We start from the raw sequence: 23504 nt of genomic DNA, 5'->3' as shown, positions 1-23504 counted from the left end.
ACCAATCACTTTGGGCAGAGGAGGATTGTCAGCTGTGGTTGACAACTCATCTAGGAGAAAGAAAACTCTGATCTCAAACATATGCTGCCTTTTGATGGGGAAGGCCCTGGGAGTATACCTTGAGGAAAAATATGGAGCTGGATTCCTTAAGGCAGTCTTGCATTGGCTGACAACTCCTGCGATACTGCTGGTGCCAAATTGTACCGATCTCTGCCATTCCTTTGGATGCATCAACTGCCTGGTGAGGGGAAGCCTGCTAATCGGCAGCAGTTTCTTCTCCACATTGTACTGTCCTGGCTTCTGTATCAACCAGACAGCTGGGACACAACATCCATAGTTGACCCAACCAATGGAACACTCAGCCAAGGGTAGTAGTGGAGGCAGGTACATTAGGGACACTTAATAGACTCTTAGATAGGCACATAGATTATAGAGAACTGGAGGGCTGAAGTGTTAGATTGATTTCAGAGTTGGTTAAAAAGTTTGAACAACAAGATGTTAAGGAAACTCAAGGAGATAAATGATAGGAACAGTATGTTATTTTTGTTCCAGGCAGTTCATTCATGAACAAAGCTCTCAGAGAAATAAAAAGATTCAGCTATTAACAGCACCGTGAAGAAGAAAAGGAAATTCAAGCATTATTGAAATATTTGTAATTAGCATTAGAATCACTGTAGACTTCCAGTTTCATTGTTTTTACCACAGTAATTGAGATAAGATCCAATAATTGTGCCTCATGGAAGATAATAGCATATACAAAGATTGCACTGAAAGGAATAACTTCAAAGAAAACTTAATTTCAGCAAATGTCATTTATTAATACAGAAGACAAATAATAATTCTAAATTGCTACAATATTTGGTTGCTATCCTCTTGGAGTTTTTGCAAATTGTCTTTACTGTTTGCTACTTGAGAACTATTGACATGAAGACAATAATAGTCATAGAGAAACACAGGACAGAAACTGGACTTTTGATGAATTGATCCATGCCCACCTAGATTCAGAGAATCTAGAGGCTCCAGAGGGGCGTAGACTCAGCCAGTTCCATCACAAACTCAACCCTCCCAGCATCAATGACATCTTCCAAAGGCATCCTCAAGAAGGCAGCATCCATCATCAAGGATGCTTGCCAACTGGCACACGCCCTCCGCATCATATTTCTGAATGGTCCATCGACCCATTAACTGAACCTCATTAACCCCTTTTGTTTTTTACCATCTATTTCTTTTGTAGTTTATAGTAATGTTATGTCTTTGCACTGTACTGCTCCCACAAGACAACAAATTTTGTGTCAGATAAGAGTGATAATAACCCTGACTCTGATCCTCTCTAGGATAGTTCCATTTGTCCAAGTTTGGTTCATATCCCTGTGAACATTTCCTATCTATGTTCAGAACTGTGCAAGAGCCTTAGGTACATACACATAGCTAGGGTGCCTAAGACCTTTGCACAGAACTGTAGTAATTTTACATATTGCCCTGTACTGCTGCAGCAAAAAAAAAACAAATTTCATGGCATAGGTAAGTGATGATAAACCTGATTCTGATAAGTGTCTCTATTGTGGACTGAGACAGGGAAGTGGGCAGGGAGAGGGGAATCATGGTTGGGAAAAGGGGAAGGGAGAAGGGAAGGAGTGGGAAGCACCAGAGAGACATTCTGTGATGATCAATAAATCAATTGATTGGAATCAAATTACCTTGCCTCAAGACTAAAATTGAAATGCAACATTTGAACTGAAAAGGAGGGAGTATAAAAATGAGGGGCTTCAAATGCAAAGCAGTGAGAACTCTGGAGACTAATTATCACAAGGAAGGCCCCCATTCCAGGGGCTGGGAAAAAAAGGACCAATCATTTGGCCAGTGGGTAATCCATATTTCCATGCTATAAATTGGACAAGTATTCTGAAAGAATTGGTAGAGAGGGAACAGAAGAAATTATGTTTTAAGTTGTTGGCCTAGGGTCAACAGACAGTAGTTATGATGATGTTTGTGCGTTCACAATAAAATGCAAGCTTTGATTAATTAAACTTGAGTGGTGAATTGCCAAACTTACACCAGTTGATGATTGTTCCGCAATATAGACCACACCAACTATTATGCCCTCATCAACCTTCTTGGTTACTTCTTCAAATACTTTATGTAATTGTTCAGACATGATCTCCCACACACAAAGCCTTGCTGTCGCTCAATAATCAACCCCTATTTCTCTTTATATATAAAGACTTATATATCTTGTCCCTCAGAATTTCCTCCAGTAACTGGCAGTTAAACATTTGATGCATTTCACCATATGTTTTGATATAAATGTGACAAATAAAGCTAAATTTTATCTTTACCTAGCACAGATGTTGGGCTTACTGGTCTAATGTTCCCAGGTTTTATTTTGCAGGCCTTCTTAAATAAAGGTACAACATTAGCCTCCATCCAGACTCAGAACATCACCCATCACCATAATGATGCAGATAACTCAGCAAGGCCTCAAGCAAGTTCTTCTCCAGCTTTCAACAGTATTCTTGAATATTCCTTGTTGGTCCCTGGAGATTTATTTATATATATATATATATATATATACACACACACACACACACACACACACACACACACACACACACACACACACACACACACACACACACACACACACACACACACACACACACACACACACACACACACACACACACACACACACACACACACACACACACACACACACACCACACACAGTACTGGAGGAACACAGCAGGTCAGGCTTCAACAACAATTGACGTTCCAGGCTGAGATCATGATGTGTGTGTTGCTCTAGATTTCTAGCATCTACAGAATGTCTTTTGGCCTGGATATTTATCTGCTTTTACATGCTTTAAGACAGTCAGTACCTGCTCTGTTGTAATGAGGACAATGCCCAAGACTTGCCATTAAATATCACAATGTCTGAAGTCCATATGTCCTCCTCCACAATAAAAATAAAGGAGAAATATTCATTGAGGACCTGAGCCATCTCCTGCGGCTCCACTTAAACACTTTATGGGGTATGATAGTCGGTGATCTCCCTAAATAACAATGCATGTTGAATATTTCAGTAGCTACACTTTGAAGAGACCTAGAAGCTGAGAAATTAGGTGATGTCGACGCGTGAATCTGTGCTTGAGGTTTTATGAGTTTACAGTCTTTGAATCTTTGAAATATTTGAAGCAATAATGAAACACAAATCTTTTAAAACAGTAATATTTGATTTCAGTAAAACTTTCTGGGCTCTACACTCTGTAACACATCATTCCAGTAACATTCTTCTTAAGTGCAGTCGAAAACATTTAAAACAAGTACATTTAGTGCACTAACAATCTACATAACTAATGGTTCTGTGCTTTCCTCCTGTCTTTATTGATTTGAGAAACATTTCCAAAAAAAGTATTAACCCAACTCAGTTATACACTGTAAGAATTGTCAGTATTTTATCAAGTCTTCTGAGACACAATAGTCTATTCCAAAGATGTTACAGAGTGCCGTATATGATACTACAGAAAAGTGTAGAAATGATCTTCCTCTCCAGTAGCACTACACAGGTCAAGGAGGATTCAACAGTCTTTGCCATAGAGAAACTTCAGTGCAGGAAACTACGAACAGATAATTTGCGTGTAAAACCAATTAGGATTGCCTGCAGCTCATAACGTACTATCTTCTGTGTCTTCTATGATCTTACAAATATTTCAACTTCATGTATATAATACCTTTTGTGTGATGTGGAATGATAGTAATTGTTTTGTTCTAATATCAAATGCTCAAAAATGAGAAATTACCATTTCACTGTCAATGCTAATAAACAAAATTGTAGCTTTGCAGGCCCTCCTTTGGTTGGAGTCGACCATGGATGTTGTGTCCAAGCTGTCTATATTAATATGCAAGCCAGGGTAGTACTATATGAAGAGCAATGTGTTGCCCATGTATCAGGCTTCCCCTCTCCACACAGCTGATGAATTCAAAGGAATAACAGAAGCAAATACACACTGGCATTAGTGGCATTGCAGGAGTTGCCAGTCAGTGTTGAACTCAACGTATGACTGCCTTAAGGACTCCGACACTGGATTTTTCCTCTGGCTTTACCCCCAAAGCTATTTCCATGACTGGGTATAGCTGCAAGGCAGCTGCGGTTTGAGATCAGAGTTTTCCTTCTCCTAGAACAGCTGCCAACCATGGCCAACGAGCCCCATCTGCCGGAAGCAACTGGTTTTAAGGCACCAGTAACCTGCCTTTGCCCATTCTCCTGTCAGTAGAAATGGTCCCACTGGGCTCTGTAGCTAAGCCACACGTGAAGGCCAGAAGGTGGACTTGATTGTTAGAGGCTATTTGAGATGCATGCCATTGGGAGCATTTAATACCTCTCCTGACTATGACAACCTAACAGAAATAAGGTAGCTTGTTATTTCTAAATGACAAAAGTCAATACTATATATATTTTCAAGTAGTAAACTTTAATGAGAAATACCATATCATTAATGGAATTGAAAGTTAATCCTAGATGTTGTTTTGCATTGAGCTATCTGAGAGACTTAATTCACTGAAATACTTATAAGAAGAATGATGGTACAATATCACAACAAGACCAGTTCCAACACAGCTTGAGATCTAAGATCCATTCCATGCCTCCCACCTTTTTTGTAGGCATTTCATAAGCACATAGATATTAAGAATTTTAGAAGCATTAAAAGTGAGATGTTCTTTAAAAAGGCAGGCAATTTTCTTGAGAGCTAAAGATTTACCATTTCAATCCACTAAGTTCAACTAAGTTTAAATGGTGAATCTTCAGGGAAGTCGATAAGGAGGTTATTACTTGAAGTCTAGAATACGATTATCGGAAGTACTTCCGTAACGCTTGAACAGGATTTTCAATACATATGCATAATGCAAATCCTATGATGTGTGCCAAAACCGTGTGACCAATGAAGAGGTAAAACTAGGAGAAGAAAAAAAGAGAATATTGGTATTGTATATACACACACTGGCCATTTTATTAGGTACAACTGTATACCTGCACAAATATCTAATCAACCAATCGTATGGCTGCAACTCAATGCATGAAAGCATACAGACATGGTCAAGAGGTTCAGCCCAAACATCAGAATGGGGAATAAATGTAATCTAAGTGACTTTAATTGTGGAATGAGTTTTGGTGCCAGATGGGTGGTTTGAGTACCTCGGAAATTGCTGATCTTGTGAGATTGTCGCGCACAACAGTGTGAGACAATTTTTACAGAAAATGGTGCAAGAAACCAAAAAAAAAAGACATCCAGTGAGTGGCAATTCTGAGGGTGAAAATGCCTTGTTAATGAGAGAAGTTAGAGGAGAATGGCCAGAGTGACAGGAAGATAACAATTTCTCAGCTGAACCATCCATGTTCCAGTCCTTCCCTGGTAATGCTCCCCAGCTATCCCTGCTCTACTTTGATGACTACGTTGGTGTTGCTTCCTGCACCCATGCTGAGCTCAACAGTTCCATCAACTTTGCCTCTAACTTCCACCCTGTCCTCAAATTTACTTGGTAATTTCTGACCTCTCTCTCCCCTTTTACAATCTCTCTGCCTCCATCTCTGGTGACAAACTGTCAAACAACATCTTTTATAGAACTACTGAATTCCACGGTTATCTTGACTATACCTTTTCCCAAAGTGTCTCATGTAAGAGTGCCATTCCCTCCTCTTAGTTCCATCATCTCTGCCGCATCTGTTCCCAGGATAAGGCTTTCCTTTCCAGAACATCAGAAATGTCCTAATTTTTCAAAGAACAGGGTTACTCTTCCTCCGCCATTGCTGCCCTCACCTGCATCTACTCCATTTCCAGACATCCATGTTCACCTCTTCTTCCCACCACCTTAACAAGGATAGAATTCCTCTTGTCCTCATCTACCAACCCATTAACCTCCATGTCCAAAACATCATTCTCCACAACTTCTGCCATCTTCAACAGGATCCCATCCCAAACAGATCTTTTCTTTCCTCCTACAACCCCTCCATTTTCTGCTTTCCCCAGTGAACACTCCCTCTGTGATTCACCTGTCCATTCATTCCTCCCCTTTAATCACCTCACTTGCCTAGCACTACCCCCTGCTGCCCCTACTTCTTCCATTTCTCCCATTGTCCACTCCCCTCTCCGATCAGATTCCTTCTTCTCCAGCTGTTTACCTTTCCCTTCCACCTGGTTTCACCTCTCAACTTCTAGCTTATCCTCCGTTCCCACCACCCCACCCCCTACATTTTATTCTGGCATCTTCCCCTTTCCTTTCCAATCCCAATGAAGTGTCTTGACCTGAAAATTCAACTATTTTTTCATTTGGTGACCTGCTGAGTTCCTCCGGCGTTTGGTGTGTATTTTACATTACAACAGTGGTGTGCAGAAGAGCATCTCTGAATGCACAACATATTGAGCCTTGAAGTGGTTGGGTTTCTGCAGCTGAAGACAGCAAATATACACTCAGTGGCCATTTTATTAGGTACAGGAATTAGGTACATAATAAAGTGGCCACTGAATGTATTTTTAACAACGTTATCTTTTGGGTACAAAGCTTTTCTCAACATGTTTAGATGGTGAAGGGAATGAACTTCCTCAGTGTTGTTCTTTGCCTGTCACTGTCATCTCCACTGCCAAGTCTAATTGTAATAAAGGAGCAGCATCGAAGAGAATCCATGGTATAAAAATACAGAAAATATCATTGAGATAATCATATTTTATCCTGGGATTAGATTATTTTTACTACATTGAGTATCATTAACTCTAGAATGATTTCCCTTATAATTTCAATTTAACACATTGAAACCCATCGAATGTTGAAAGGTTTTGATTGAGTGGATGTGGAGAGGATGTTTACTATGGTGGGAGAGTCTAAGACCAGAGAACACAGCCCCAGAATAGAGGGGCATCCTTTTCGAACAGAGATGAGGAGGAATTTCTTTAGCCAGATAGTGTGAATCTGTGGAATTCGTTGCCAGAGGTAGCTGTAGAGGTCAAGTTATTGGGTATATTTAAGGCAGAGGATGATAGATTCTTGATTAGTCAGGGCATGAAGGGATACAGGGAGAGTGGCTTTGACAGGGAAATGGATCAGACATGATGAAATGGCAAAGCAGACTTGATGGGCCAAATGGTCTAATTACTTTCCAACATCTCATGGTCTTATGGTCTTATAATTGGCAAAGAAAACCGAGGATTTTATTTAATGTTTTCTTTCTATGATCTCCCCATCAAAGTCATTTGCATACTACTGAGCAAACTCTGCTGTGAACCAGGGAACATTTGAAAGAAGAAGTTTTAAAATCTATTCCTTGTAATAATAAATTAGCAAGTTTTAATTAATGCACCTTAGAATGTATTCATCATAAAATATAATCTTTCCTAGTCATGATATTAATCCAATCTGTGAATAACCTGCTCAATGCCCACCCAATTTCTTTGTAAGTGCTGACCTTTAAATATAAATTGTCCTCAGAAGAGCTGGACCTTCCAACTCTCTAATGTTCAATGTCCTGAACACAAGCCCTGTCAATGATCTCAGAGTGAATTAATGATTGCTGGGTGCTATGTAGAAAAGACAGGCTCAGTGCTCCACGGTCCTCTCCTATCACATTTCACCATCTTCAGCTCCGTCACTTCCCCCGTCATCATCCAGTTTCTGACATCAAACCCACCTTCATCTGCCTATCAACATCCATCTCCTTACCTGAATCCGCCTCTCACCTCCTAATTCTTGCTCCACTCTGTCCCTATACTAGCTATCTCCACCTATCTTCAAGTCCAGACGAAGGGTCTTCTACCACATGTTAAAACTTGCTGAGTATTAGTGTGGCTGGATAGGGCGGAGGTGCAGAGGATATTACCATTAGTGGGAGAGCCTAGGACCAGAGGGCACAGCTTCAGAATAGAACAGGAATTTCTAACCTTTCTCTTCACGCCATGGACCCTTGCCATTAACTGAAGGGTCGTGGACCCCAGGTTGGGAACCCCTGGAACTCTGTTCTTTAGAACAGAGAAGAGGAAGAATTTGTTTAACCAGAGGCTAAAAATGTGGAATTCATGGCCAGAGATGGCTGTGGAGGCCATTTCATTGGGTATCTTAAAAGCAGAGGGTGATAGGTAAGGGTGTCAAAGGTTTTGAAGAAAAGGCAGGAGAATAGGGTTGAAAGGGAAAATAAAGCAGGCTATTTTCCCTGAATAACAGAGCAGATTCGATGGAATGAATGGCCTGATTCTGCTCCTGTGTCGTATGGTCTTGATCTAAAACTACAACTGTCCACTTCCCTCCATAGATGCTGCCTAGCATGTTGAGTTCCTCCAGCATTTTATTTGTTGTTTCAAATTTCAGCATCTGCAGTCCCTTGTAGTTCCATGAGGATACAGGTCCATTGCATATACATTTACTGATTATCATTGTTCATCTACTATCCTGTGCTTGTTGACTTGGTTTGCCTTTCAGTCCAGAGGCTGCTCAATTTTATATTTATTCCTATTTTCAAATTTGAAACAGCTCTGAGATCTCACCCATCCTTGTCCGTGTAATATCTTCCAACCCTTCAAGGTTCTGATATCTCTGAATTTTACCATCTTTTCTCCAACTTAAATTCCTCCATCATCAGTGACCTTATCTTCATCTGCCAAGGTCATATGTTCAGGAAGTCCATTTTAAAACCCTCACCCACAAAACTTTTCCAGCTGCTCTTATTTTCAATATAGAACATACAAAACAGTATAGGTCCTTCAACCCACGATGTTATGCTGGTCTTTTAATCTACTCTAAGACCAATCTAACCTTTCCCTCCTGTACAACCCTCCACTTTTTAATCATCCTTTTGCCTATCTACGGTTTCTTAGATGCCCCTAATATACCTGCCCTTGTCACCACCCCTGGCAGGCATTCCACACCCTCACCACTCCCTGCCTAAAAAACATTCCTCTGACATCCCCCCTATATTTTCCTCCAATCACTTTAAAATTATGTCCCCTGGTATTAGCCATTTCCACCCTGGGAAAAGATCTCAGACTATCCACTTGACCTGTGCCTCCTATCATCCTGTACCCCTCTACCATGTCACCTCTCATCCTCCCTCACTCTAAGATAGAAGCCCTAGCTCACTAACCTATCCTCATAAGACGTGCCCTCTAATCCAGGCAGCATCCTGGTAAACCTTCTCTGCACTCCCTCTAAAGCTTAACATCTTTACTATAATGAGGCAATCAGAACTGAATACAATATTCCAAATATGGTCTAACCAAGTTTTTTTTCCCCTTATTTCTTTAAGAACCTACTTTTCTGACCACACATTTGGCGAAAAGTCCTAATTTCTATTTCATTTAGAGATACAGTGTGGAACAGGGCCCTTCTGACCCAACGAGCTGAACTGCCCAGCAACTAAACCATTCAATGCTATCCCAATCGCAGGACAATTTGCAATCACCAATTAACCCTCCAGTAGGTGTGTCTCTGGACAGTGCGAGGAAACAGGAGCCTGGAAGAAGCCCAAATGCTTACAGGAAGAACACAGAAATTTCTTACAGACTGCACTGGAATTGAACTCTGAACTCTTGACGCCCCAAGCTGTAAAAAGACCATAAGACATAGGAGGATTAAGCCAGTCAGCTCATCAAGTCTGCTTCACCATTTCATCCTGGCTTATCCATTTTCCTCTCACTCTCATTCTTCTGCCTTCTCCCTGTAATCTTTGACGCCCTGTTCAATCAAAAACCTATCAACCTCCATCTTAAATTTTTTGAAGAGGTTACTAGGAAAGTTGACGAGGGTAAAGCAGTGGATGTTGTCTATATGGACTTCGGTAAGGCCTTTGACAAGGTTTCACATGGAAGTTTAGTTAGGAAGGTTCAATTGTTAGGTATGAATATTGAAGTAGTAAAATGGATCCAACAGTGGCTGGATGGGAGATGCCAGAGAGTAGTGGTGGATAACTGTTTGTCAGGTTGGAGGCCGGTGACTAGTGGTGTGCCTCAGGGATCTGTACTGGGTCCAATGTTGTTTGTCATATACATTAATGATCTGGATGATGGGGTGGTAAATTGGATTAGTAAGTATGCAGATGATAGGTGGCATTGTGGATAATGAAGTAGGTTTTCAAAGCTTGCAGAGAGATTTAGGCCAGTTAGAAGGGTGGGCTGAAAGATGGCAGATGGAGTTTAATGCTGATAAGTGTGAGGTGCTACATTTTGGTAGGAATAATCAAAATAGGACATACATGGTAAATGGTAGGGCATTGAGAAATGCAGTAGAACAGAGTGATCTAGGAATAATGGTGCATAGTTCCCTGAAGGTGGAACCTCATGTGGATAGGGTGGTGAAGAAAGCTTTTGGTATGCTGGCCTTTATAAATCAGAGCATTGAGTATAGGAGTTGGGATGTAATGTTAAAATTGTACAAGGCATTGGTGAGGCCAAATTTGGAGTATTGTGTACAGTTCTGGTCACCGAATTATAGGAAAGATGGCAACAAAATAGAGAGAGTATAGAGGAGATTTACTAAAATGTTACCTGGGTTTCAGCACCTAAGTTACAGAGAAAGGTTGAACAAGTTAGGTCTTTATTCTTTGGAGCGTAAAGGTTGAGGGGGGACTTGATGGAGGTATTTAAAATTATGAGGGGGATAGATTGAGTTGACATGGATAGGCTTTTTCCATTGAGTAGGGGAGATCCAAACAAGAGGACATGAGTTGAGAGTTAAGGGGCAAAAATTTAGGGGTAACACAAGGGGGAACTTCTTTACTCAGAGAGTGGTAGCTGCGTGGAATGAACTTCCAGTAGAGGTGGTAAAGGCAGGTTCGATTTTGTCATATAAAAAAAAATTGGATAGGTATGTGGATAGGAAAGGAATGGAGGGTTATGGGCTGAGAGAAGGTAGGTGGGACTAGGTGAGATTAAGCATTCAGCACGGACTGGAAGGGCCGAGATGGCCTGTTTCCATGCTGTAATTGTTCTATGGTTATATGGTTAAATACACTCAATCACCTGGCCTCTACAGCCACTTGTGGCATTGAACACCACAGATTCACCACCCTCTGGTTAAAGAAATTCCTCCTTATCTCCTTTCTAAATGGACATCTCTATATTCTGAGGCTGTGCCCCCAGTCTTAGACTCACGCACTATAGGAAACATCCCCTCCACATCCACTCTATTTAGGCCTTTTAACATTCAATAGGTTTCAATGAGAATGCCAGCCCCCATTCTTCTATTCTAAGGCTGTGCCCTATGGTCCTAGACTACCCCACTACAGGAACCATCCTCTCCACATCCATTCTATTATTCTATCTAGGCCTTTCAATGTTCAATGGGTTTTTAAACTCAGTGAGTACCGGGCCTCATATGCTAACCACTACTAACTGCTGTACAACTGTGTGTGGGCTTGTTTGCTCTTGTTTAGCCATACATTGCAAGTTTTGAAGACAAAACTGTAAAAACTCTCCAGGACATCAGGATATGAATGCCAATTCTTATTGTAGTTGAAGATACACAAATAGTCCCAGAATCAAATCAGGAGAAATTATGGAATAACTCACCATGTTGATGTCTGTGTAATGAAGGAGTGTCTCCTGTAGCCCAGAATACATATCTATCACAGCAGGGTGTATCAGGAAACAGGCATAGCTGATATTGGCAAGGGGGATCCATAACTTGCTGGACAGAAAAGTACCAACAAACCCTAAGGGGAAAATTGATAAGAAATAAAACAAAGTAAGTTTGATTAATAGCTGTGATTAGACCAATTAACTTCCGAATAAGAAATGTTTATCAGTCTTATTACTGGAATACTTGAACACTGCTTACTTAAACTGGGAACAACTGATGTGACCCAAGTTACATTTTTAAAATTCAAAATAAAATCCTGAGGTTCATTTTCATGCAGGCATTCACAGTAAATACAAAGAAACACTAAGAGTCAATGAAAACAAAGACAGACAAACAACCAGTGTGCAAAAGACAACAAACTGTGCAAATACAAAAAAAAACAAAATAATAACAATAAATATTGGGAACACGGGTTGTCGAATCCCTGAAAGTGAGTAGGTTGTGGAATCAATTCAGTGTTGGGGTGAGTGAAGTTATTCTTGCTGGTTCAAGAGCCCAATGGTTGAGGGGTAATAACTGTTTGCTAAATCAGGTGGTGTGGAACTTGAGGCTCCTGTACCTCCTGACTGATGGCAGCAGCGAGAAGAGAGCATGGCCTGGATGGTGGTGGTCATTGATGATGGCTCTGCTCTCCTGCGACTGCGCTCCTTGTAAATGTGCTGAATGGTGGGGTGGGCTTTACCTGTGATGCACCGGGCTGCATCTACTACTTTTTGTAAGCTTTCAGGCAGGACTTTTACCATCAGCTTTTCACCATTCATCTTTGCAGTCTTTGCAGTACTGTGCAAATTCTTAGGCACATATATACTGCCAGGGTGTCTAATTTTATGTATTGCACTGTACTGCTGCCACAAGAAAAAACAAAAATTTCATGACATATGTGAGTGATGATAAACCTTATTATGATATGGGTCTCTATTGTGGACTGAGAGTGGGAGGGGGGCACAGAGAGGGGAGGCATGGTTGGGAAAAGGGGAAGAAAGAGGGAAGGGAGCAGGAAGCACCAGAGAGACACTCTGTAATGATCAATAAACAATTGTTTGCAATCATATGACCTTGCCTGGTATCTCAGGGCTGGGTGTGTCTGCACCCATGCCACCTGCCACCGCTGGCACTCCTTCTCTGCCACCTGTCCCTCAGTGTTACCAACATCATTTGCTCCTGCCAGATTTACAAACTTGCTCTCCCCACCATGTCAACAAATACAGTACAGTGCACTAGGGACTCTTGATATATTTATGTGCTGAAGACTTTTGCACAGTACTGTACATTGTAAGTACTCCACTATGCTTAAATTCTGACTAAATGTGACTTAACACATTGATGAAGGTAGAGCAGTAGATGTAGTGTATATGGATTTCAGCAAGGAATTTGACAAGGTATCCCATGCAAGGATTATTGAGAAACGAAGGGGAAATTACTTTGTGGATCCAGAACTGATTTTCCCACAGAAGGCAAAGGGTGGGTGTAGACAGGTCATGTTCTGCATGGAGGTCAGTGACCAGTGGTGTGCCTCAGGGTACTGTTCTGGGACCCTGACTCTTCGTGATTTTTATAAATGATCTGGATGAGTAAGTGGAGGAATGGGTTAGTAAGTCTGCTGATGACACAAAGGTTGGAGGTGTTATGGATAGTGTGGAAGGCTGTCAGAGGTTACAGCAGGACATTAATAGGTTGCAAAACTGGGCTGAGAAGTGGCAGATGGCGTGCAACCCAGATAAGTGTGAGGTGGTTCATTTTGGTAGGTCAAATATGATGGCAGAATATAGTATTAATGGTAAGACTCTTGGCAGTGTGGAGAATCAGAAGGATTTTGGGGTCCGAGTCTATAGGACGCTCAAAGCTACTGCACAAGTTGACTGTGTGGTTAAGAAAGCATTCTGTGCATTGGCCTTAATCAATTGTGGGATTGAGTTTAGGAGCCAAGAGGTAATGTTGCAGCTATATAGGACCCTGGTCAGACCCCACTTAGAGTACTGTTCTCAGTTCTGGTCACCTCACTACAGGAAGGATGTGGAAACCATAGAAAGAGTGCAGAGGAGATTTACAAGGACGTTGCCTGGATTGGGGAGCATACCTTATGAGAATAGTTTGAGTGAACTTGGACTTTTCTCCTTGGAGCGACGGAGGATGAGAGGTGATCTGATAGAGATGTATAAGATGATGAGAGGCATTGATCATGCGGATAGTCAGAAGCTTTTCCCCAGGGATGAAATGACTAACACGAGAGGGCACAGTTTTAAGGTGCTTGGAAGTAGGTACAGAGGAGATGTCAGGGGTAAATTATTTTACGCAGAGAGTGGTGAGTGCGTGGAATGGGCTGCCAACGACGGTGGTGGAGGTGGATACAATAGGGTCCTTTAAGAGACTCCTGGACAGGTACATGGAACTTAGAAAAATAGAGGGCTATGGGTAACCCTAGGTAATTTCTAAGGTAAGGACATGTTCGGCACAGTTTTGTTGGCCAAAGGGCCTGTATTGTGCTGTAGTTTTCTACGTTTCTATGTTTCAATGGTAACTGACAGATCTGTCTTTGCGGAGAAAGCCTATATTTGACACACAGAGGAATATTTTCAATTAACATCACTGGATGGAACCAAACCAGGAACACAAGACACAAGTTGTTGATCACCAGGACCCAAAAGATAAAGATCATGGTAGGTCCTAATCCGGCAATAGCTTGCCTTCTTGGTCAATTTCCTGGAGCAGAAATAGTTAATGCAAGAGGGCCTAATTTTGAAGTGATTGGAGAAATGTATAGGGGGAAAGTTAGAGTTAGATGTTTTACACAGAGAGTGGTGGGTGCATGGAACACACTACCACGGGTGTTGGTAGAGGCAGATACATTCGGGGCATTTAAGAAACACTAATATAGGCACATGGATGATAGTAAGATTGAGTCACTGTGAAGAGGGAAGGGTTAGATTGAATTTAGAATAAGTTAAAAGTTAAACAAAATATTGTGGGCCAAAGGGCCTGTACTGTGCTGTAGCATTCCATGTTTTATGAATCGTAAGGTTAAAGATCTGACTGAAGTTTTTAACAGCTGAAGTATTGCTAAGGTCATTTGTTATTTTGTCATAATTGTACCTGCATGTCGTTCTTCACACACGAGTATGATCCAGCCTACGGCAGCTGCCCAGGCAATCCTGTGCAACGCTTGATAGAGCACAGGGGCCACAGAATATGACTTGACAGAGTCATCCAGTGCATAGCCCAGTGCAACTACCACTGCCATTGTGGTCAGACAGCACAGCCATCCAATAAGGGCAGAGGTCTGGAAAAGAGAGTACTTCTAGGTTGTTTTTGAGATCAAGATCAAGAAAATCAAGTTTATTTATCTGTTGTACATTGAAACATACAGCGAAATGAGCCATTTGCGTTAACACCCAACGCAGCTGAGAGTGTGCTGGGTGCAGCCCACAAGCGTCACCACACTTCCGCCGCTGACACAATATAGGCACAATGCCTGCCAGAACAGCACAGAACACAATATACAACAAAACACGTTCCTGATCCCATCCACACACACATGTACAGTCCTTTAACTCCAGGACAGGCCATCTTCTTCGGCCTCCAACAATAGCGTTTTATCATTGTAACACATCATCATCATTATGTGCCGTGTCTTATGACGTGCATGATCATGACCTTAACAATGATTGTTCTTGGCAAATTTTTCTACAGTAGTTTGCCATTGCCTTCCTCTGGGCAGAGACTTTTACAGGACAGGTGACTCAAGCCATTTTCAATACAATTCAGAGATTATCTGCCTGGTGTCACTGGTCGCATAACCAGGACTTGTGACATGCTCCACCACCACGTGCTCCCATGGCTTCATGTGACCCTGATCGAGGGGCTAAGTAGGTGCTACACTTTCCGCAAGGGTGACCTGCAGGCTAGCGGAGGGAAGGAGTGCTTTACATTCCTCTGGTAGAGACTCTGCCACTCTAATTGTAATACGGCATACATAAATTTAAGCGACAATAACAGTTTAGAATAGACATTAGAAAGTCCTAACCACTTTTCCAAAAAGAGATACTGAGCACCAAATAGCCTTAGACATGGAGCCACCGCAAAATCAGACCTGAGAGGAAAATCAAATATTGAAAGGCCTGGATAGTGTGAACATTGAGGGGACGTTTCCAGTGTGACGAGGGTGTCTAGGACCAGAGGATACAGCCTCAAAATAGATGAATGTCCTTTTAGAATGTATATGAGGATGATCTTCTTTAGCCAGAGTGTGGTGAATCGCGGAATTTGTTGCCGCAGATGCCCTTGGAGGCCATGCCATTGGGTTGTATTTAAAGCAGAGGTTGATAGATCTTGATTAGTCAGGGTGTCAAAGATTATGGGAAGAAGGCAGGAGAATGCAGCTGAGAGAGATACTAAATCAACCATGATGGAATAGCAGAGAAGATTCATTGAGCTGAATGGCCTAAGTCTGCTCCCGTGCCTTATGGTCCTCTATTCTTCTGAAAAGAAAGCGGACAGAACAAAAAAAAACAGCTCCCAATTTGGAACAGATATGAGAATGAAAACTAGAAAAGAAAATTCAAAGCACAACTTCACAGGAAGTCTGTGATTGGCAAGGGAGTACCACAGCTCCAGTTACTGCTTGGCTTCCAGTGATAAGTGTGTCGTCTAGAAAATTAGCTTGAAGGATATTAAACAGATTGAAAACTATAATTAGATGATTGAACCAGCTAAAAATAGATTGATTAAATAAATAAGTTCAAAGAAGGTAAAGAGAATATTCAGAACTTGGAGTATAGAAAGGATAAGCAGGAGAAAGGAAATGGTAAATCCTAACCACAGCTGAGGATCACAGACAACACACACAAAATGCTGCAGGAACTCAGCAGGCCAGGTGGCATCTATGGAAAAGTGTGCAGTCGACGTTTTGGGCTGAGACCCTTCAGCGGGACTGGAGAAAGAAAGATGAGGAGGAGAGTTAAAAGGTGGGGGGAGGGGAGGGAGAAACACAAGGGCCACAGAGACAGTTAGGTGACTAGTTAGTGACCACAATCTTTCTTTTAGGTAAATAACAGAATAATCAAAATAATACTAAATAGATTTTAAATGAACTAGAATTTTTTTTCAGAATCCTTGTACTGATTATGGGTGCATTGCGTTAGGAAGTTTTTTTAATGATGTGGAATAGAGAACTTTTACAATTGCCAGAAGGCACAGTATTAGGGCAAAGAATTAACCACTTTAAACTAAGTTAAGGAAACACTTCCTTCCTCAATGGATTGTGAGTCTTTGGAGAGCTGTACATGACGACATACACACAATGGTGATTGATAAGTTCGTGACCTAAGGTAGAAGGAGTCAATTTTAGAAAACATAGTCTCCTCCTACATTTATACACTTAGTCCAGCGGTCATGGAGCATACAGATCCCTTCTTTGTAGGAGTCACCTCCAGAAAGTGGTCCACAGCAGGGACGATTGATAAGTTTGTAGCCTAAGGTAGAAGGAGATGAGTTATACAGCATGTAAGCACTATCTGAGAAAATGGACAACATCGGCCTTTGTGCAGTCATCCACTACCTCGGGCTCAAGGGCTTGTCACCCAAAGAGGATCAGGAGGACATGGTGGCAACACTAGGGGAGGGTGAAAAATAAATGTGCTAGGTTTTCTAAAGTTGACTCCTTCTACTATATGTAATGTGTTTATCAATCACTCCTCGTATTAGGTGCACCTGTACACCTGCTCATTAATACAAATATCTAATCAGCCAATCTAGTGGCAGCAACTCAATGCTTAAAAGCATGCAGACCTGGTCAAGAGGTTCAGTTATTGTTCAGACCAAACACTAGAATGAGGAATATGATCTAAGTGACTTTGACTGTGGAATGATTGTTGGTGGTTTGAGTATCTCAGAAACTGCTGATCTCCTGGGGTTTTCATGCACAGCAGTCTCTAAAGCTGGCAGTGGAAGGACAGGCAATCTTCCAATCCTTCCTAGATGCAAGAAAGGTGAAGAATTGGCAGTGGAAGACAATCAATCTTCCAATCCTTCCTGGAATCTAGAGTTTCTCTGTAAACTTGTAAGTTTCTAACGTTTACACAGAATAGTACAAGAAACAAAAAACATCCAGTGAATGAAAGCACCTTGTTAATGTGAGAGGTCAGAGGAGAATGGCCAGATTGGTTCAAGCTGACAAGAAGGCAACAGTAACTCAAATAACCAGGTGTTACAACAGTGGTGTGCAGAGGAGCATCTCTAAATACACAACACATTGAAGCTTGAAGTGGATGGGCTACAGCAGCAGAAGATCACAAACATACATAAGGATCACAAGAGCAAGGATGTGATGATGAGGCTTTATAAGGCACAGGTAAGGCCTCACCTTGAGTATTGTGAACAGATTTGGGCCCCTTATCTAAGAAAATATATGCTGGCATTGGAGAGGGTCCAGAGGAGGTTCACAAGGATGATTCCAGGAATGAAAGGGTTATCATACGAGGAACATTCGATGGCTCTGGGTCTGTACTCACTGGAATTCAGAAGGATGAGGGGGGATCTTGTTCAAACCTTTCGAATGTTGAAAGGCCTAGACAGCTGTATAAAGGATGCTTCCTATGGTGGGAGAGTCTAGGACAAGAGCGCACAGCCTCAGGATAGAGGTGCACCCTTTCAATACAGAGATGCAGAGTAATTTCTTTAGACAAAGGGTGGTGAATTTGTGGAATTTTTTGCTACATGCAGCTGTGGAGACCGGGTCGTTGGGTGTGTTTAAGGCAGAGATTGATTGGTTCTTGATTGGACATGGCATCAAATGTTACAGGGAGAGAAGTCCGGGAACTGGGGTTGAGGAGGAGATAGAAGAAAAGGATCAGCCATGATTGAATTTCGGAGCAGACTCAATGGGTTAGATGGCCTAATTCTGCTCCTATGTCTTAGGGTCTTATACATTCTGTGGCCACTTTATTAGGTACCTAGGACAGCTCACATTCTCAGTTCTAAAGTCCTTAGTTTTTATATACTAATATCCACATGGACAATATCAATATTCATGATATGGGCACCATGGTAGCGTAGCAGTTAGCACGACACTATTATATCTCGGGGCCTCAGAGTTCGGAGTTCAATTCCAATGTCATCTATAAGGAGTTTCTACGTCATCCCCATGAAAATGCATGAGTTTTCTCCGGGTGCTCCGGTTTCCTCCCACAATCCAAAGATGTACTGTTTAGTAGGTTAATTGGTCATTGTAAATTGTCCTGTGATTAGGCTACGATTAAATCAGGGACTGCTGGGCTGTGCGGCTCAAAGGGTTGGAAGGGCCTATTCTCTGCTGTATCTCTAAGTAAATAAAAATATTTAAATAACTATGTAGTCCAACTTCCACTAAGACATAGTCAATCATTTTCAAATATTTATATGGAACTATTCATACTACTCAGGCCCAAGCCAAAGTTAGTCATCGACCCTTTTTTTCGATTTTTTTTTTGTCTTAAAGTAAGTACCTTGGTCAGCAAAGGACCTTTTCTGTGATGCAGTAAAATGCCCAACATGATTCCGATTAAGAATGGACCATAGCGACAATAAGGCTTTACGTAGTATTGAGTGTTGTATACTCCGTGTGAAAGCAATCTGAAAATAAATATTATGTACTGCTTAGTAATAGACAGTGATACTGAGACAAATTATCAAATTAAATCATTGTGGGTGAAGGGTCACTGTTCAAAACTTCCATACTTTAATATGAGAGACTTCAAAATTAATCTGATAGACCATATATGTCAAACTCAAGGCCCGCGGGCCAAATCCGGCCCGCGGTGGAATTATCTTTGGCCTGCGAGATAATATCTAATTACTATTAAAGCTGGCCCCAGTAATTGAAGCGCCTATGGCGTATGATATGGCTAATGCTGAGTTTATTCAGGTACCAGGTTTTCAGGGTTTTTAGTGTTTATTCGGCAGTTTTGCTCAGCAGTCTTCTTCATAAGAAACGGAATTTATAAAGTGAAACACTTTGTAGTTATAGCAGAGACTGAGACATGTGAGAGCAGGCTGAAAAAACGGAGGCAACGAAAGCTGCGTTCGCACGCGTCCGACTGATCCGGCCCGCATGAAGCTGCATTTTGCTCAATCCGGCCCGTGACCTAAAATGAGTTTGACACCCCTGTGATAGACCCTTGTAATGTAATACTTTAGTTTAGAGTACATTCCAAGAGCTACCTATTCAAGAACATACACTTTATTAGGTACAACTGTCTACTGTCTACAACAGTGCTGGTTTTGACACTTCTGAACTTCTGTCAGTGACCCAACCTGATGGCATGAATATCGATTTCTCCTTCCAGTAAAAAAATTCCCTCCCCCTCTGGCCTATTACTTCTTCTTACCTACCTGTCACCTCCCCTTGGGTCCCCTCCTCATTCCCTTTCCCTTATTGTCCACTCCCCTCTCATAGCAGATTCCTTCGTTTTCTTCTGCCCTTTATTTATCCAACTCACGTAGCTTCACCTATCGCCTTCTAGTTATACGCCTTCCTCTCCCCCGCCTTTTTATTCTGGCATCTTTCCCTCTCCTTTTCCGTCCTGAAGAAGGATATTGGCCCAAAGCGTCAACTGTTTACTCATTTTCATAGATGCTGCCTGACCTGTTGAGTTCCTCCAGCATTTTGTGTGGGGTTCTACAGATGCTGGTCTGTGCCTGAAAAGTCAGTTCTTTATTTGTTTCCATAGATGCTGCCTGACCTGACAAGTTCTTTCAGCATTTTGTGTGTGTTACTAAAACATTGTATAACACTTCTATAAACAAAGACTGCAGAAATGTTATCAGCACTCACGAAGCAATCATCTCTTGATATTAATGAAGGGGATATCTAGGCTTTACAATATTACCAAGTCCTGCAATAGTCCGGTATTTACCTGGCATCTAAGTGAAGTCCAACTGGCAACTTGAAGAACCATGAGACGAAAGCAGTAACAATAACACAGGTCATCAAGAGAAATCCTGCCAGGGCAAACATAAGCATTCTGTTCCTGAATAGAAATAGACATTTACATGTTACTTCATGTTGGTGAGAGATGGGAATGACATTCACTTCCATCTACTAACCATAGGACAGAATGGTACAGGAACAGTCCCTTCAGCCCACAATGTCGTGCTAGACCAATTGAGTTAGTAATCAAATGGCCAGCTAAACTAATCCCTTATGTCTACATGATGTCCTTATCTTTCCATTTCCCTCACATTTGTGTGCTTATCTAAATGTCCCTTAAACCAACCCAGGCAGTGCGTTCCAGGCATACCACCTCTCTATGTAAAAACACTTGCCCCTCACATCTCTTTTGAAATTAGCCCCTCTCACCTTAAATGCGTGCCCTCTGGTATCAGACATTTCAACCCTGGGAAAAAGATACTGTCTGTCTCTATCTATGCCTCTCATAATCTTATAAACCTCTATCAGATCTCCCCTCAGCCTCTGCTGCTCCAGAGAAAATTACCCACATTTGTCCAACATCTCATTCTAGCATATTCCCTCTAAACCAGGCAACATCTTCGTAAACCTCTTCTACAAGTTACTATCAAGAAAGTTTTTTGAGATCTGTTCACTTAATCTTAAATAAAGAGATTCTTTTCATGCAATAGCAAAACTTTCTCCTATGCTACACCATCAAGAATTTCAACTTTAGTTTCCAAAGATGCTCTAAACTAGGGGTTCCCAACCTGGGATCAACCTGGGTGTTGGTCCATGGCATACAAAAGGTTGGGAACTCCTTCTCTAAATGTGAAAAAAATTGTTCAGGTAGTTTCCTAAAATTTACAACAGAATATCACAGACGTGCTCTCTATCCATTCTAAATTTTGCACCAGGCTTTAAATGAAAAATTAGTGTAGATAGAAGTGCTTTCAAAGAGGTTCATCAAATGGTTAATTGTCTACTAAGTTTTCTTTCCCTCTTTGGATGATTTTCCGAGGAGCAGCGGGGGCTGTGGGGAGATCTTATAAAGGGTTATTAGATTATTAGAGGCATAGATAGAGTAGACAGACAAAATCTTTTGGCAAGGGTTGAAATGTCTGATACCAGAGTATCACCATGCATTAAAGGTGAGAGGGGATAATTTCAAAGGAGATGTGAGGGGCAAGTTTTATTTACACAGATTGTGGTGGGTGCGTTACCTGGGGGTGGTGGCAGAGGCATAAACATTTGGGACTGTTGAGAGACATCTAGATAGCTGCATGAATGTGAGGAAAATAGAAAGATGTGGACACTGTGTAGGTAGAGCGGATTAACAGAGATGCCCTTTCAATTACTAAATTAATTGGTTTGGCACAATATTGTGGGCCAAAGGGCCTGTTTCTGTGCTGTATTTTTCTATGTAAACAATATATGTTTCGATGCATATGTGATAAATAAAAAGCTAATTGCTTTATCTTCAAATACCATTTAATTACTTTTCAAGCTTATTAATGGAGGACCCTGCAACCAGTTTACAGGCAGTGGAACATCCTAGGAAGTGAGTAAATAATAAACACTCACCTGTAGAGGAGCAAAATGAAGAACGGAGTTGTGATATGAAACTGAAAGTCATTTGCAAGGTACCATGTCCAACCCATGCACTGCAACGACAGATTTGTTCCAGTTATTTCATGTCAGAAAGGGACCTTTATGTTTCTTTTACGTCTTTGGGTATTGCTGACAAGCCATCCTGCCCCTACGTGGAATGTGACCTCTGTAAGTGCAGAGGCACCTTAGTGTAGCAGTTACTGTAATGTTATTACAGCGCCAGTGATCAGCTATCAGGATTCAATTCCCACCATTGTCTGTAAGGAGCTTGTACATTCTCCCCATGACCCGGGGATTTCCTCCAGGTGCTCTTGTTTCCTCCCACATTCTAAAGACGTACAATATCACACAAACACATACAAATGGTGGGCCGGCTACGTTGGTGCCAGAAGCATGGTGACATTTGCAGGCTGCCCCCCCCCCCCCACATCCTTGTACTGTGTTAGTCACTGACTACATAAGGCATTTTTGATGTTTTGTGTAAGTTTTGATGTTTCGATGTACAAACGTGTACACGCAACAAATAAAACTAAACTAATCTTTAACTTTGGAATGGATCCCAAATTCTGCAGGTTCCTAACCCATCTTGGAAAGCAATTCTGACAGAGAAGAGTGCAGGCTCTCGATCGGACCGTCTCCACAGACTGAAAGGAAGTTGAGACAATTTAGAACATAGAGTTGTACAGCACAGTTAGGGCCCTTTGGCCCACCGTCCTGCACCAACCTATTTAACCTTACTCCACAATCAATCTAACCCCTTCCTTCCACACTGCCCATAACCCACCATTCTTCTTACGTCTATCTAAGAGTCTCTTAAATGTCCTAAACACAAGAAACTATGCAGATGCTATAAATCTTGAGCAACACACACAAAATTCTGGAGGAATGCAGCAAGTCAGGCAGCATCTATGGAGGGGAATAAACAGTCAATGTTTTAGACCAAGAGTAGTGTAGATAACAAGTACGCCACTAGTATAACAAAATGGCATCAAAAGCAGATAAGATTGATTTGCAAAAGAGAGAGAGACAGAGAGATATCTGACTGAGTGGGTATGCAAGTCAATCGTCTGGGCACGGGTCAGTGAGACTAGGCAGATTACAAGTTTGGCATAGACTAGATGGGCTGAAGGGCCTGTTTCTGTAAAGAACATACGTATGTACATCTGACTTTAGAATTTAGTATTATTATTAGGGCTCACTCATATTTAAGCCAATGTAACTTGGGGAAGACCTGTATAACTAGCAGAAAATTACTAAGGGGGGGGGGGTGGTAACAGGAGCTTTTGTTGTGTAAGGTGCTTTGAACTGTTTTACAATTCATCAGGACTTTGAACTGAGAGACCACACATGTACTGAT

General features: G+C 41.6%; 1 protein-coding gene across 4 annotated transcripts in view; it reads right to left on the bottom strand.

Annotated features, from left to right (window-relative positions):
* Positions 1-793: 793 nt before the first annotated feature.
* Positions 794-23504, bottom strand: part of oacyl (O-acyltransferase like) — a 70030-nt gene continuing 47319 nt past the window's right edge. For 3 of the 4 annotated variants that reach the window (XM_073064178.1, XM_073064179.1, XM_073064180.1), the window contains 6 exons: positions 22121-22200; positions 20505-20618; positions 19095-19221; positions 14707-14893; positions 11547-11689; positions 794-4954 (listed from right to left, as the gene is read on the bottom strand). In XM_073064178.1, the coding sequence (XP_072920279.1) occupies positions 4850-4954; positions 11547-11689; positions 14707-14893; positions 19095-19221; positions 20505-20618; positions 22121-22200 (756 nt within the window). In that variant the 3' untranslated portion in view covers positions 794-4849. Of the gene's footprint in view, positions 4955-5654; positions 5766-11546; positions 11690-14706; positions 14894-19094; positions 19222-20504; positions 20619-22120; positions 22201-23504 lie in introns of all 4 variants that reach the window. The other variant, XR_012101215.1, reaches the window with a different exon arrangement.

This window comes from Hemitrygon akajei, chromosome 13 (genome assembly GCF_048418815.1).
Source record: "Hemitrygon akajei chromosome 13, sHemAka1.3, whole genome shotgun sequence".
NCBI classification, from domain to species: Eukaryota; Metazoa; Chordata; class Chondrichthyes; order Myliobatiformes; family Dasyatidae; genus Hemitrygon; species Hemitrygon akajei.
The sequence above is the reverse complement of the archived record's forward strand: the minus strand, read 5'-3'. Positions and strand labels throughout refer to the sequence as shown.